The 17,521-nt window shown below is 41.0% G+C and overlaps 1 protein-coding gene across 2 annotated transcripts in view; it reads right to left on the reverse strand.

The window, feature by feature from the left end:
* LOC105827287 (solute carrier family 22 member 24-like) overlaps positions 1-15,201 on the reverse strand; it is a 51,027-nt gene extending 35,826 nt beyond the window's left edge. For both annotated transcript variants that reach the window (XM_012665356.1, XM_012665355.1), the window contains exons 1-4: positions 14,800-15,201; positions 13,754-13,857; positions 8,286-8,440; positions 8,018-8,186 (exon numbers count right to left, since the gene is read on the reverse strand). In XM_012665356.1, coding sequence (XP_012520810.1) covers positions 8,018-8,186; positions 8,286-8,440; positions 13,754-13,857; positions 14,800-15,201 — 830 coding nt within the window. The remainder of the gene's footprint in view (positions 1-8,017; positions 8,187-8,285; positions 8,441-13,753; positions 13,858-14,799) is intronic.
* Positions 15,202-17,521: the final 2,320 nt, after the last annotated feature.

The following is a 17,521-nucleotide window of genomic DNA, read 5'->3' on the forward strand; positions in this document are numbered from 1 at the left end:
CACCACACCCATTAGGTGTGTATAGACCCATCCTCTCCTCCCCCCTCCCACCTGCCCGACACCCAGTGAATGTTACTACCATATGTGCACGTAAATGTTGATCAATTAATACCAATTAGATGGTGAGTGCAGGTGGTGCTTGTTTTTCAATTTGTGTGATACTTCACTTAGTAGAATGGGCTCCAGCTCTATCCAGGATAACACAAGAAGTGCTAGATCCCCACTGTTTTTTGTGGCTGGGTAGAACTCCATGGTATATATATACCACATTTTATTAATCCACTCACGTATTGATGGGCACTTGGGTTGTTTCCGCATCTTTGCAATTGTGAATTGTGCTGCTATAAACATTTTAGTGCAGATGTCTTTTTTATAGAATGTCTTTTTTTTCCTTTGGGTAGATATCCAGCAGTGGAATTGCTGGATCAAATGGTAGTTTTACTCTTGTATCTCTTTGGGGTATCTCCATATTACTTTCCACAGAGGTTGTACTAGTTTGCAGTCCCACCAGCAGTGTATGAGTGTTCCTATCTCTCTGCATCCACACCAACATCTATTGTTTTGGGACTTCTTGATAAAAGCCATTCTCACTGGAGTTAAGTGACATCTCATTGTGGTTTTGATTTGCATTTCACTGCTGATTAGAGATGTTGAACATTTTTTCATGTTTGTTGGCCATTATTCTGTCTTCTTTTGAAAAGTTTCTGTTCATGTCCTTTGCCCACTTTTTGATAGGGTCGTTTGATTTTTTCTTGGTGATTTTCCTGAGTTGTATATAGATTCTAGTTATCAGCGAAATTAACCTTTCTTAAAGGGCACAATTTGGGGGTTTTAAACATAATCACAAGGTTCTTCAGACATCACCACAACGTAATTCCAGAACATTTTCATCATCCCGAAGAAATTCCCATCACATTCACTCCCCATTACTTCTTCCCTGCAGCCCATGGCAATCATTTATCTACTTTCTCTCTGTATGGACTTTTCCCTACTGACTACTTTCTAAAATCAAATTTTAAATCCTTCTCCTGCATGAAATCATTCAAAATGTGATATTTTGGGTCATTCTATGAGCCAAATATCACCCTGATTTAAAAGCCAGACAAAAGCACAATAAGAAAATTATAGAACCATATCCTTAACAAACTTTGATGGAAAAATCCACAAAATAAGACTAACAAACCAATTCAGCAGCATATTGAGGGGATTATACACCGTGCTCAAGTAGCATTCATCCTGGATTGCAATAATGTTTCAACACACAAAAATCCATCACTATAATATATGATATTGCTATTAATATAATAAATGAGAACCCCACACGGTCATCTAATTCATACAGAAAAAGCAAATATAATACCTTTTTATGATAAAAACACTTAAAAAAACTAGGAATAGAAGGACCCCACCTCAAAATAATAAGTGCTATGTTTGAAAAATCCACAGTGAACACCATACTCGATGATCAAAGAATAATAGGTTTTACTCCAAGATCAGGAACAAGTCAAGGATACCCACTTGTATTATTTCTATTCAATATTGCACTGAAAGTTCTAACTAGAGTCATTAGTCAAGGAAATAAAAGGCATCTATGTTGAAAATAAAGAAGAAAAATTATCTCTATTTGCAGATAATATGAAGTCATATGTAGAGAATTCTAAAGATTCCACATACACACAAAAAAACTGTTACCACTAACAAATGAATTGGGCAAAGTAGCAGAATATGTAGTCAATGTGTAAAAATCAGTTGCATTTCTATATCGTAACAATGAACAGAGTGAAAAGCAAATTGCAAAAACAATTTCATCTATTATAGCATGAACAAAAATAAAAGTTATAAATTAACTTAACCAAGGTGTTTATAGACTTGTATAATTAACGATACAAAACACTACTAAAAGAAATCAAAGGAGACAAAACAGATAGAACTTCATTAAACTGGATAAACTCAATAATCTAACCTCATATTCACTGCTTATTTTCTGCCTGCTCAAATCTGCTGTTTAGACCATCCAGTGAATTTTTCACTTCTTACATTTCAGCTCCATAGTCTCAATTTGACTCCTTTTAAATATTTCTATCTTCACCCATATTCTCTATTTGGGAACATCTTTTTTTATGTTTTCCATTAGTTCTGTACACATTTTTTTTTTAACTCTTGAACATATTTTAAAAACAGATTTACAGTCCTCCTATAATAAGGCACCATCTGCCTTTCCTCAGGTATAGTTTGTACTGATGAACTTTTCTTCCTGTGTAGGAGTCATACTTTCTTATTTCCTTCCGTGGCTCATAACTTTGTTGAAAACTTCACCTTTAAACAATAAAATATAGCAACCCTGGAAATGAGATTCGTCCCTCTTTCAGAGTGTTTGTTGTTGTTGCCGCTGCTTGTTGTAGTGGTTATTTATTTGGTCAGTGGCTTTTTGTGAAATCTGTATTTTTCATGGGTGGCCTCTGAAGTCTCCACTTGGATAGCTTAGTGGTCAGCCAATGAATTAATTGTCTTCAACCAATAAATTTCCCAGTCTCTATTGAGAAGCTGTGAGTGTGTCTTGGGACATGCCTTCAGTGTTCAGCCATGTAGTTTACAATTCTGCCTTAGCCTCCTCTCACTGCATATGCAGAGCCTCAAGATCACCCAGAGGTGAGGGCTCAGGGCCTTCTCAGGAATTTCATGAGCATGCATACAGCCATGGACATGCACATGACCTTCTCGACAACCGGGAATATGTTGAAGTTTTTCAAAACCACTGCAGATACAGTTGACCCTTGAACAATACAGGTTTTATTTATTATTTATTTATTTATTTATTTATTGAGACAGAGTCTCACTCTGTTGCCCGGGCTAGAGTGCCGTGACATCAGCCTAGCTCACAGCAACCTCAAACTCCTGGGCTCAAGCGATCCTCCTACCTCAGCCTCCCGAGTAACTGGGACTACAGGCATGCGCCGCCGTGCCTGGCTAATTTTTTCTATTTTTAGTTGTTTGGCTAATTTCTTTCTATTTTTTTAGTACAGACGGGGTCTCGCTCTTGCTCAGGCTAGTCTCGAACTCCTGAGTTCAAGCAGTCCTCCCGCCTCGGCCTCTCAGAGTGCTAGGATTACAGGCGTGAGCCACTGTGCCTGGCTAATACAGATTTTAAATGTGTAGGCTCCCTTATGTGTGAATTCTTTAAAATAAAATTACACCAAGTGTGCCTGCTTCTCTTTCCAACCTCTCCACCTCTTCCACGTCTGCTACCCCTGAGGCACCAAGACCAAGCCCTCCTCTTCTCCTTCACCTCAGCCCACTCAATGTGAGGGTGACCAGGAAAAAGATGTTTATGAAGATCTACTTCCACTTCATGAATAGTAAATATCCTTCTCTTCCTTATGATTTTCTAATAATGTTTTCTTTCCTTTAGCTTAATTTATTGTAGGAATATGGCATGCAATACAGTACATGTATCATACAAAATACATGTTAATGAACTGTTTGTGCTATAGGAAAATTTGGGGGTTAAAAGTAGGCTATTAGAAGTTCAGTTTTTGGGGTATCAAAATGTACATGTGGATTTTCAACCACATGGGGGCATTGCCCCTAACTCCTCTGTTGTTTTAGGTTATCTTTGTTATTTTCTTTTCCTCTGCTGGCTTTGGGTTTGTTTTACTCTTTTTTTCTAGTCCTTGAGTTGTGACCTTAAGTTGTTAATTTGTGATCTTTCTCTCTTTTTGATGTAGGCATTTAAGGATATAAACTTCCTCCTTGGAACTGCTGTATCTGTAGGCCATAGATTTGGAAAGTTTATGTCCCCTTTGTCATTCAGTTCAAGGAATCATGTGATTTCCATCTAAATTTCCTCACTGACTCGAGGATCATTCATCAGATGGTAATTTCCATGACTTTGGGTAGATTTGAGTATTTCTCTTGGAATTGATTTTTAGTTTTATTCCATTGGGGTCTGAGAAGATACATGGTATGATTTACACTTTTTTGAATTTGCTGAGATTTCTTTTGTGGCTGAAGGTATGATCAATCTTGAAAAATGTCCCATGTGCTGATAAGAAGAATATATATTCCATAGGTGTGGAGTAGAAAGTTCTGTAAATGTATTATATGTTAGGTCCATTTGTTATAGAGTCCTGTTTAAGTCCAGTGTTTCTTTACTCATTTCCTGGTTTAATGATCTATCCAGTTCTGTGAGTGGGGTGTTGAATTAAGATGCTACTGTTTATTTCTTTTCTTATATCTAGTAGAATTATTAATAGCTATATGAATCTGGGAGCTCCTGTATTAGGTGCGTATATATTTAGCATTATTATGATTTTTTTCTTGGATTGCTCCCTTTACCAGTACATAATGACCAGTTTAATCTTCTTTTTATCACTGTTTATTTAAAGTCTATTTTATCTGATACGTCTGTTAGCTTTTGGTTTCCATTTGCACAAAATATTTTTTCCATCCCTTTACCTTGAGTCTGGGTGAGTCCTTGTGGTTTAGGTGTGTTTCTTGGAGATAGAACATATTTGCTTTGTGTTTTTTCATCCATTCAGCTAGTCTGTGTCTTTTAAGTGGGGCATTCAGACCGTTCGCATTGAGTGTTGGTATTTCTATGTGCGAAGCTATTCTGTTCGTCATGCTGGATGACAACTTATTGTTTTCTTTCTTGTGCTGTTGTTTCTTAAGAGCTGTGAGCTTTAACTTTCCCCTGTTTTTACACTGGTGTGTAAAAATCTGTTGTGCTTTTCCATGTGTAATGCACTTTTGAGCATTTCCTGTAGGGCAGGCCTAGTTGTGACAAATTCCCTTAGTGTTTGCTTGTCCAAAAAAGTCTTTATTTCTCCATCATTTCTGAAACTTACTCTTGCAGAATACAAATTCTTGCCTGGTACTTGTTCTGTTTAAGACTAAAAATGGAGCCTCAATCCCTTCTGGTTTGTCGTGTCTTTGCTGAAAACTCTGCTATTAGCCTGATGGATTTCCTTCGTAGGTTAGTTGTTGCTTTCACCTTGCAGCTTGTAGAATTTTTGCCTTCATGACTTTGCCCAGGTTGATGACTATGTGTCTTGGGGAAATCCTATTTGCTATGGATCTTCTCAGAGTTCGATGACCATCTTATATCTGTATATCTGGCTCTCTGGTGATAACTAGGAAATTTCTTCTTCATAATTTCCTCAAATAGGTTTTGCATGCTTTTTGCTGTTTCGTCTTCTCCCCCCAGGATACCTATAATTCATATACTGGCTTCTTTCATGTAGTCCCATATTCTTCTGAGTGATTGTTCATTCTTCGTTATCTTTTTTTGAGTGTTTGACTGACTTAGTTATTTCAAAGCCTCATTTGCAAGCTTTGAGATTCTTTTTTCTACTTGCCTATTGTAGAAGCTTTCTGCCATAGTTTGTGATACCTTAAATGAGTATTTCATTTCTTTAAGTTCATTTATGTCCTTTCTTATGTTGTCTATATCTTTAATGAGTTTTTCATATTTTCCATTCATGTCCTGAAATAGTTTTTGGTTTCTTTGTGCTGGTTTTCAACTTTCTCTTCAATCCCATTCCTCTTGTTTGCCATCCATAGTCTGAATTCCATTTCTGACATTTTGATAATTTCTTTTTAATTGGTGCCCATTGGTGTGGATCTGTCATGGTCACTTGAGGGTGTTTTTTCATATTGCCAGAATTCTTTTTTTTTTTTTTGAGACAGAGTCTCACTCTTTTGCCCGGGCTAGAGTGAGTGCCATGGCGTAGGCCTAGCTCACAGCAACCTCAAATTCCTGGGCTCAAGCAATCCTTCTGCCTCAGCCTCCCGAGTAGCTGGGACTACAGGCATGTGCCACCATGCCTGGCTAATTTTTTTCTATATATTTTTAGTTGTCCGATTAATTTCTTTCTATTTTTAGTAGAGACAGGGTCTTGCTCTTGCTCAGGCTGGTTTCGAACTCCTGAGCTCAAACAATCCGCCCTCCTCGGCCTCCCAGAGAGCTAGGATTACAGGCGTGAGCCACCGCGCCCGGCCGCCAGAATTCTTTTGCTGGTTTCTTCTCATCTGAAATCTTTCTCTCAGGTTAGGGTTGGTACGTTTGTGGTATACCTGTTCCCCTTTGCTGGGAACAATCCCACTTAATGAGAAAAAGAAAAGGTCCCTAGATAACACTTCTGTGTCCAGCATTAGAGGATTGACCCAGTGAGAGATTGGCGGATGCACTGAGGGCCTGTAATGAACCTTGTTCTCTTGCCTCGGCCCATTTTTCTGTGCCTGTCACAGTCCAAGCCTGTGCTGGGAGATATCTATTCACATTTGTGGGTTGGTCCTCAGGTCCTGTTGGAAGCACTTGACAGGGTTATGCAAATCCCTGTCCACAGAGGCGGGTGTTGTGACTTTCACCAGCAGCTGGCAGGTTCACACGACCTAGGCCGGCACCTGGACGCATCACACCACTGCACCTGGTGACAGATGAGGTCACTAGACCTTGATCAGTGCCTGGGAATGCTGTAGATCCTTGACCAGTGCTTGTGCTTGTCTTGGAACTTTGTTGGGCAAATGCATTGGTTGTGGTTCTTTGGCAAGAAAATGGCTGGGCGTGGGACTGTATTGGTTGAAGTGACAGATTGAGTGGCCTTGGCAGGCACCTGGATGGCTTGTGGGATCTTGGCTGTTGCTTGCATGCATCCTGAGACTTTGGTGGTCACCTCTATGGGTTGTGGGACCTTCACAGGAATCCTGGTGGAATGCAGGATTTGGTGAGTGACCCTAGGGGTCAGGGGACCTTGGCAGGCAGCTGGGCAGGTTATGGGGCCTTCACAGGTGACTGGGTGCACTGTGAGACCACTCCTGCTAGTGAGATGGTTCACTGGACATTTGTGAATGCCTAGGTGCGTGGCAGGACTGCAGCCAGAGGCAGGGCGTGTCATGGGACCTTGGTGAGTGCTTGCATGGTTTGCAAGACCTTGGGAGGCCCCTGGAAAGCTAGGGGGCCTTGACTGGTGCCTGGATAGCTTGCAGGTCTTTGGCAGTTGCAGGGTGGCTTTTTGAACTGCAATGGCTGGGTGAAGTCTCGCAGGTATCATGTGCCCCACTGAAGAGGTGCTGTGGCTGGGGCTCTCCCTCTACACAGTTCTGCCTGTGGCAGGTGCTCTGGTGCTACTCAGGTGGTGGCAGTGGCACTACGGATTTGGTGAGATTGCAGCAGCAGATGCTGAAGGCCGGTAGGTGCCTGCTCTGCCTGGATCTCTGGGAGGAGGCCAGTGGGAAGGTTAGGGGAGTGCATAGCACTCAGTCTCAGTGCATAAGAATGCACCCCTCCTTGCTCCTTCCTTAGCCTGGTAGGGGAAATGGGGAGTTTCCTGCAGTGGAGCTGATCCCTCTGCAGACCAGGCATTCTAGGGCAAGAGTGCAGAGTGGTGTCTATTGCAGCGACCTGAGACCAGAGTTGGCAGGATGCCACTGTGTTCTCTCTCTGTGCAATGCTGCTGCACAGTCTCCAAGCAGCTCCCTGATCTGTTCCAAGGCCTGCTGTGGTGGGGGAACCCCCTCAAAGCTTGGGATACAGTTTCTGCTGGGGAAGCGTGGAGCCCCAGGATCTATTCCCCAAACTTTCCCCACTTGTGGACTCTTTCCCCAGTCACCTTCCGATCTTGCCAAGCTTATCACCCTGCCTCTCTCTCCCCCACTTCTGGCACCTCCAGTGGATTCTCTGGTGACTCACAATGCTTGCTCCTATATGGCCCACCCATGGGTGAACTTCCTGAAACTTTTGATCCTCTCCTTGAGAGCAGTGAGTGCAGGCTGCTTTAGTCTTTGACTTGGCCCACATTCTGTCTTTCCCTTTTATCAAATCTCAACTACAGTTGACATTTGTTTGTCAATATATTATTGATTTAGCTAGGGAAACATTATGTGATGGAGATGATTTGGGAATGTTTTGACAACTCAGGACAAAACCAGGGAGTGAACAGATCTCAAGTGTCAGGATTCTCCTCTCTGTTCCCACCATAACCTCCCATATAGGCAAGAAAATGGAGATTGTCCGTACCTGGAAGACAAGAAGATGACAAACATGGGTATAGACACAGTCAGTTGCAGTGCGCGCCAGTCTTGAATGACAAAAGCCAGTCCTCCCAGGAACATCTGCCCAATACTGGAGGCACATAATAACAGTGTTGCAACCATAGTTCGTGACTGGGGATTAATCCACTCTAACACTGGAAGAAAACATATATGGTAATAATAATATCAGACAGAGGGTAATTTCAAGGCCAATTCAAGTTATAGAGATAATGAAAGATTTATTATTGACTTACCGAGAAGAAAGCTGTTTCCCATAATAGTCATGACACAGAACCCTGCCAAGAAGCGTAGTAAGCAGTAAACGAAGAAGGTGGGAGCAAAGGCTGCACAGGTGTCAGAGATGGCCAGCTGGAGTAAGCACCAGCTGCATATGATCTTCCGTCCAAACCTAAGAAATATTATGCCAGGTAAGATAATTTAGGCACAAAAATAATATATGGAAAACTTGACACAGAGGACACATCCTGAAATTTAGGATTAATATTTAATGAGTGGTACATTGCACTTGACACCTGGTGGAATAATTTTTTTAGTCTACAGCAGAAATCAGAGATGCATCCCTCCCTATTTCTCAGTATGAGAGTGTGGTCAAAGCTCTCACACCAAACCGTCACCATGAGGACTCTGATGCCCTGTGATACTGTATAAAAGAAGATGAAATGGGAAGTTGTAAAGAATATTAGTTATAAAATCATACACATTTAGGATAGCGGATTTGTGCATTGTGTTTAGAGCACGAAGGTTTGAAATCAAGAGATCCGTGTTTGGGCCTCTGCACTCTCAAGGTAAAGGCTAAACTTCCATAAATGGAAGAGAAAAAAGACAGTCAATGAAAGTTGCAGATAGACTGTACAATGGCCATGCTCAGCTGTGTCTGCGTTTTAGCGCTTGGGAAATGAGTTTCAGCTCAGGAGAATACAATTCACCCACTGTTCCCCTCAGTGCAGGTACGGATAGAAAGTTCACAGAGGAGAGGATGAGGGGAGAAAGAGCAACAGGAACAAAGAAGGGAAAGATAAACAGAAAGAAAAGGGAATTATGTGTGTCGTGGAGTGGCAGGAAGGGGACCAAGTCTGGAGTCAGTTTTGACTAAGTTACATGAGTTGATACTGAATTCCCAGTAGTAACACATGAGCAAACTCTAGTTTTAGACACCTGTTCTATGCCATTTGTCACTTTAGCAGTATACGTAAGTCATTATGGGTCTTATAGAATGTTTAACTTTCTGAGCCTTTATACAACAGAAGTTTTATTACTAAATTTTTATGATACAATCAGAATAGAATAAAATTCTTTTTAAAAAGATACTTGATCTGCGAGGCCAAGGCAGGTGGATCGCTCAAGGTCAGGAGTTCGAGACCAGCCTGAGCAAGAGCAAGACCCCGTCTCTACTAAAAATAGAAAGAAATTATCTGGACAACTAAAAAAAAATATATATACAGAAAAAATTAGCCGGGCATGGTGGCACATGCCTATAGTCCCAGCTACTCGGGAGGCTGAGGCAGTAGGATCGCTTGAGCCCAGGAGTTTGAGGTTGCTGTGAGCTAGGCTGAAGCCACGGCACTCTAGCCCAGGCAACAGAGTGAGACTCTGTCTCAAAAAAAAAGATATATGTGATATAGGACATGATGGGGAGGTGATCATTGGGAATCTAAGTAATGAAAACACAGTAACTACAAAAAAAATCTATATATCCTTAATAAATTCTCATAACTGTGGTTGTCTGGGTTCAGAGGGAAGGACAAATAGGTGTTGCACAGGGAATTATAGGAAGATAGTCTAACGGTGGATATGTGACATTATGCTTTTGCCGAAATCCCTAAACTGTAGAACATAAGGAGTGTGGCATAATGCAAACTATGGACTTTAGTCAATAACATATCAAAATTGGTCCATCAATTGCAGCAAATGCACCACACTACAGCAAGATAGCAATAATATGGGAAACTTTGAGAGAGGGAGTATATGGGAGCTCTCTGTGCTTTACTCAATATTTCTGTTAACCCACAACTGCTATGAAAATTAAAGCCTATTCATAAAAAAATTCTCATAGTAAAGACACACACATCAAGATATTAATATTAGAGATGACGTGGTGTTAGGGATGCTGTGGGAATCAGGGAATCTGTCACTGGGAGTGACAATGGGAAAAACATACCCGGGCTCCCTGTGGAGAGCCGAGGAGAAGTTTGAAGCAGCAGACTAGATCTACACACAAAATCATAAACAGATCTCCAAATTTAGCGGTGAATGAATGGCAAAGGGTAAGAAAGAGATTGGATAAATTAGCATCATGCCTTTCATGTTAATTAAAATGCCTGCACACACAAAGATATTAAACATTTTGCAGTATGTACAAATAAAGAGATTGATAGTAAACACATGGTAAAGCTCTCCATGGTGAAGGGTGGGAGTGGGGAAATGGGAATACACACAAATAGTTACAGGTATGGGAAAGAGGCCTTGCCTGAACACATGGACTGTGAAGTCACTGTACCATAAATGATGACAATGAGTAATTTAACCTTTTTGCTTCATTAAACATACAGTTGTTGCAGAATCTGGCTTGATGCTGACCATCCTTTTCCTTCTTTTAACGCCTACAGGAAGACAACATTTCTCATAATTCATTGTAGGTTACCATAGGGACTTATAACTGGGTTAAATGGATGTGGCCGTGATGTATGTCAATTCCAGGCCGGACCATAAAATGTCTATTGTGTTCCTACACTCTGTCTCATAGATGTTAGAGTCCTAAATGGATGGTCCTGTTTCCCCGAGCCACTGCCTGAAAGATGGGTGCCCAGAAGGGTCACCCTACCGTACGTGTCTGAAACACCCATGAGGATTACCCTTTTGCTGTGATAACCGATTGAGGTTTCGGGCAGCTAACAATTACAACTAATATGGTAAGGCCTGATGAAAATGGTGTTTGATAAAGATAAGTACAGAAGCCTCATGTGCATTTTCTCATTAGAGGAGGAGGAAGAGGAAGAGAGGTGAAACCCAGAATAAAAAAGTTGTGTGGGTCTTGATTTGAATTAATGATGAGACCTTAGGTTAAAGTGAAAGTGAATGCAAGTGTAAATGGAGTGAAGGCACAGATCGATATCACATGGTGCAGAATATATGAATTCAGAGGGATTTGAAATCTGAATGAAAGAAGTCAATGCTGGGAAGCTTCAGTAATCAGGTGAGAGAATGCCAGTGGCAGCCACAGTGATGTAAAATGGTGATCCCTTGGTTAGTTTTTGCCTTAGGTAGGGTTGGATCTACTGGATATCACTGGTCACTATCTACATTCTTTCCTGAGTTACCTCTCTCACTCTCTTAGCTATGAAAATATTTATATGCTAAAAAATTGCAAGTTATTATATCTGGCCTTGACCTCTTTGGTGACCCTGTATCAATATATACAACCACCTACCTATAACCCCATATGCATATCTAATAGGCAAATGCAATTTGGCAAGTCTTAACTTTCTTCCCCAAATTTACTGTTTCCATAGTCCTCTCTCATCTTTTATAGTGTCTTCAGAATTTACTAGTTATATCTGGCCAAAAGCCTATATCCCCAGGATTCTTCTGTTTCTCTCCCTAGAAGTCCCTCAATAGTGGAAAAGAACCTAAACCACCAGCAAGTCTTATTCAGTCTACCTCTAAAACATCTCCCAAATCCAACTACGTATTAGTATCTCAGTGGATCCTCCTTTAATTTACACTCCTATGATCTCTCTTCCGAACTATTTCAATCGCCTCCCAAATGGATCTTCCTACGATTTATGAGAGTATGACATTTGAAAGGTTTAAATTGCTCTTAAAAATGCAGGTTGGGAAATGAAATGGGAGTAACTTGGGTGAAGGCATCCCTAGATAGGGAGTCAGGGAAGAGATATTTGAGCAGGTGACATTGGAATATGAATAATTAGAAGTCGTGGATTGAGCAGTGTGCAGGGAAGGGATACGAAGGGCAGAAGAAACAGCAAGTGTAAATGCTATGTGGTGGGAACTAGCCTGGTGTTTTGCAGACTGCCAGGAAATGAAGGGGGTGGATCAGGTAAGAGGGGGACACACGGGCAAAATCTCAGATCTGGTAGGATTTGAAAGAAACGTGGGTTTTATTCGAAGTGCAGTGGAATATGGTCGAGTGTCACGTAAGTCTTGGGGGAAGAAATAGGGAAACAAATTTGAAGCTTGAGAAAGCAAAGATTAACCTGATGTATGGGTGAAATGTGTGATATTAACAAGAGTTAAATGCTAGCAGATGACTCATTTTAAAGGACTAAGCTGCACATTCTCAAAGGATTTCTAACATAAATTTGGTGGTTATTTGTCAATAATGCATAGTTTCCTTCATTTAATGAGTTGAACTTGATAAACTATAAAGTTCTTTTACTGTCTTCTAAAGCAGTGGTCCCCAACCTTTTTGGCCCGAGAGACCGGATTCATGGAAGACAATTTTTCCACGGATGGGTTGGGGAAGGGCAGAGCTCGGCGGTGGAGGCAGAGCTCTGTGGGCCAGCTCCTAACAGGACACAAACCAGTACCATTTACTGTGTTAGATCTGATAGGGGCATCATAGAGATCTAAGCTGTGATCATTGAAATCGATCCTTCTACAGCTGGTCACCGGGCTGCCACTATTAACTCCTGCTGAACAATCCGTCTACCCCACTGTGACCTCCCACTTGTTATATTCCATACCGAATCACACTGAAGTTTAAGGTACACACAAAAAGTGCACATATCAAATGCATACAATTTTAATGATTTTCACAAGATAAATATGCCAATTTAACCAGTCCTAGACAAGAAATAGAACATCGCTCTCACACAAGAACTCCATGTCATGCCTTCTCCTAGTCTACTCCCACCAAAGATATCAAATATTATTACTTTACCACCATAGACTATTTTAACTGTTTTGATCTTTATAAAAATTAAAATCACACACTATGCAATCCAATGTCATATAACCTTTCCTTCATGTTGTCGCATGAGGCAATAATTTGTTCTCTCTCATTGCTGAGTAGAAATTTATATGAATACACCACAATTTATTTTTTTCATTCTACTGTTGATAGATATTAACCTAGATCTGTGATCTAAGAAAGATTAATTCTTTCACATTTTTCAGTAGACTGCTACATTCATTCATTCAATGATTTATTCTGCTATTTGAATTAGTGATGCAGATTTTATAACAGTGACTCTCACTGCACATGAGGACTTACACTGCAGGCATGAAACGATGACCAGTCTAATAGTGTCCATAATCATTTACTTCACAAGTCTAGGTGGTTCATATCATTGCCAAGGCCAATAACACTACTTCAGATATTTGTTCTTTCAAACATGCAGCTACCTTCTTTCTCAAAACCCTAGTATTCAATTAACTCCTACTCAAAAACCTCAAATTTTATAATCTGCCCTGAAAATCCCTTCCTGAAACTTTGTTGAATCTGATTTTGATTTTTTAATGTGCTCCTTTATGCAGTACAATGAACAGGTTTATTATACCAAACTATAATTTCCAGTTCACTTATCAAACGCTCTTACTCATTTGGAGCTCCCTGGAGTCAGAAATAGAGGTCAGCACATACCACAATGCAAAGTACACAGAGCTCAGCAAGTATTTCTAAAATAAAGGAATGAATATATCACCTGATAAACATCCCAAAAGAAAGTGAGGCGACACTCACCTGTCTGAAAGATAGCCGCATATCGGACTTCCCAGAAGCGACCCAGCCATAAATAGGGACTGAACCATTGATCTTTGTGACTCAGATTCACATACCAGGTCCCACTGGAAGAGAAGGAAAGCAGCACAGCAGAGTTGGAGAAGAGTTTGAGCCCTTTAGTGGAAACTGACTCCAAAGTCCTACATAGGATGAGCACAACCCTCTGCTATGAGGGCCCGGCCTCCATCTCCAGCTTCATTACAGCCACTCTCCTCTGCTGGCCCACACTCTGAAAATACTGAACTTATTTCAACCCTTCAAAAGCAGCTGGGTATTGCTCTCACCTCATAACCTTCCAACAGCCTGTATCCATGAGACTACATGTCTTTATTCACTTGCCCTTCATACCACCAACTCCTTTTATTACATTTACTGATACACATTCTTGGAGTATAGGATTGAAAACTTGCAGAGAACAAAAATAAAATATTTCCTTTATCCAAACGTAAAAAACTATATGCAAAAACCTTGTAATTTTTCCAGGAAGGCCACCCTCATCATGTAGGTAACATAAGGTCCCTGCCTTTGGCTTCTCTTCACTGTGAATTCAACTACTACAATAATTCTCGTCCTTGGTCACATATTGAATCACTTGAAGACCTTCAAAAATACTGGTGCCCAGGTCCTATGTTAAGAGGTTCTGGTTTACTTGCTCTGCATATCCGTTTTGCAATGAGTATTGAAAACCACTGACCTAGCATAAGATTTGCCTCAGACTATTTCAATTATTTAAAAAATCATATCCTAAGATAAAAAGAAATCATAGGTCTTTCTCACTAGATTTAATGATATAATAGCAGGTTTATGTTTAGTTTGTTCAATTCATTAGCCTTAATATTTGTACGCTTGACTGCATTGTAGTGTAGATAAACAATTGCTACCTGCTGAAGGAACGAAGACAGGGCTGACTTCAATACCCATCTGGGGACTAAGTGTGTAAAGCAATTGCATTCTCGGTGTTACCTCCAAACACCTCGGTCACATAAGGAGAACTCAAGCCTCCTTACCTCAGTCACAATGGTGGAGAAGAAGGAGCTTTGGTCATACACCCAGCCATCCACACAGGGCTCTGTGTCTGGCTCACTCATGTTTGAGAAGGTCCCGTTCGAGTGAAGGAGCTGCCACTGGGGATGGACAAAGCGACGACACTTCTCTGGCCTCAGGTTGGAGTCCAGTGGGATGGTGATTCTCAGGAGAATGTCTTGGCTGAGGGTCCCGGTGTCATTGTGCGAGACAGTGTCATTGTCGAGAATGTGGACCCAGCAGCGATGATCGGGGATGGCTGCAGTGAAGTTCTCCAACAGAATATGAGCGTACAGCAGGATGTTTACAATACACCAGAAAGCCAGCTGAAGAATCTGGAATCTCCCCAGGCCACCAACTTGATCCAGGAGCACCTCAAAAGTCATTGAGGCTGAACAGGTGATCCCCAAGAGGAAGCACAGTGACCTTACGGAGATCAGTTCAGAAGGAGAAAAGATTCCCTTCCACTAAGCACAGTAATCCCGTGTTGATCCTGACACCACTTTCTTCTCAATCGGTCTGGCCACACCACTGTAGCTGAGCAGTAGAAGTTTCCCAAAGGCCTTTGAGTTTAGGCAGCTAGAAAGTTTCAGTGAAGTTACGACTATAATTATTTGTCAAAGAGCCCTTTAGTTGTTGACAACTGAACCCGCTTAAAGGACTACTCTGTGAAGGATCCTGACCTCTGAGCTTCCTCAGAAGTCCACAATGGACTTTCAGGTAGCTGAAATCTCCACACAACCTAAAATATACCTTTCCAGTGATCTGCCATTCTTTTCATAAAAGGGATATTGGAGACTTAAAAGCAAATAGCTTTATGATGTTTTATGCAAAGAACAGAGACCACAGCTTTTTGTTGGAAAGGACTGGAGTTTGACTAAAAGTTAATGAAAATTACTTATTCTTAGTTAAAATAAAACAAAGTGGAATGTTGGATGCAAATGTTGGCTTTTGGTAACTGAAGTTTTGCTTCAGTTCAAATCATATGATTGACATTTTAAATTTTTTGAAGTGGCAAAGAGAGGATGGAAATAGTGCTTTTTTTTTTTCGAGACAGAGTCTCTTTTTGTTGCCCGGGCTAGAGTGAGTGCCGTGGCGTCAGCCTAGCTCACAGCAACCTCAAACTCCTGGGCTCAAGCGATCCTCCGGCCTCAGCCTCCCGGGTAGCTGGGATACAGGCACGCGCCACCGTGCCCGGCTAATTTTTTTCTATTTTTACTTGTTTGGCTAATTTCTTTCTATTTATAATACAGACGGGGTCTCGCTCTTGCTCAGGCTGGTCTTGAACTCCTGAGCTCAAGCAATCCTCCCACCTCAGCCTCCCAGAGTGCTAGGATTACAGGCGTGAGCCACTGCGCTTGGCTGAAATAGTGCTTTTTATTCAGAAATGGGGTCTCAATTTATTGTCCAGTCTGTTGCTTTGCATGGAGTACAGTGGCACTATCATACCTCACTGTAATTCAAAGTCCTAGCCTCCATCGATTGTCTTGTCATGTAGCATTCTGAGTAGCTGGGACTACAGGTGCAAGGTAGCATGTATGGCTAATTTTCAAATATTTTGTAGAGACAAGGTCTTCGTGTGTTGCCAAGGCCGGTCTTGAATTCCTGGTCTCAAGGGATCTTCCATTCCAAAGTGCTGGGATTACAGGTGTGAGCCACCATGCCTGGTCAGGATGTAGCACTTTACGTAATAGTTTATTTCACTACATTTATTGATTCGTTCAAATAACATTTTGGACTTTTTGCTGCTACAGTTATGAAAAGCAATGCTATTTATTTATATATTTCATATACATATTTATAAGTTTATAAATAAAACATGAAGTCAATGTGACAAGGTCTCAGTTAACAAGAGATAGCTACATAAGAAATGATATTAGAATGTCATAAGATAAGGAAGATCCACCATGTGCTGTGGAAGAATTAAAGAAAAAATGTTTTATCATCATTTCTAGGTAGATGCAGTGAAGAAGGTCAGTTACCCCTATAGAAATTAACTTTTGCCTACTCTGGAAGGAAGATTCTAGAGACAACGAAGCAGTAGATGAAAAATGAAAAAGAGAAAATTTCTGCATGAGAGGACAACATGTACACAATTACAGTAAAAGGCCATGGCATTAATTGTGCACCTACGGGATGTTCAAATGCTAGAAGCTAAAGAACATATAGGTTAGTAACAGGAGAAGATAGTTCAATTTTTAAAAAACCCTCAAACAAAACCTCTAGAATTTATTCCGCAGAGTAGAGTGTCTTATTCTGGAATTTGAAATTTATCACCTATGGTGTCTTAAAATGAAGACTCCTGTCCAGCCTGCAAAGATTTTCTTTCAGGAAATGACTTTGATGGATCAGTTCAGAAGGAGAAAGCTCAAGAACCACCAGCTGCCGCTGTGCAGTGTTAGGAAGGGTAATGTTTTAGTTCACTAAAGCTGCCATAACAAAATACCACAGACTGGGCCACTTGAAAACAGAAATTTATTTTCTCACAGTTCTGGAGGCTAGAAGTCCAAAATCAAGGTGTCAACAGGTTTGTCAATGGCCATTTCGTCTGTGGCCTTTCTCTTTGGCTTGCAGATGGCTGCTTTCCTGCCGCATCCTCATGTGTCCTGTCCTCTATGCGTGGGCTTCCCCGGTGTCTCCTCGTCTTCTTACGAGGACACCAGTCATATGGGATTAGGATCCTACTCACGGGGCCTCATTTTAACT

The sequence above is a fragment of the Propithecus coquereli genome, unplaced genomic scaffold (genome assembly GCF_000956105.1).
Source record: "Propithecus coquereli isolate 6110/MARCELLA unplaced genomic scaffold, Pcoq_1.0 Scaffold120, whole genome shotgun sequence".
Classification (NCBI taxonomy): Eukaryota; Metazoa; Chordata; class Mammalia; order Primates; family Indriidae; genus Propithecus; species Propithecus coquereli.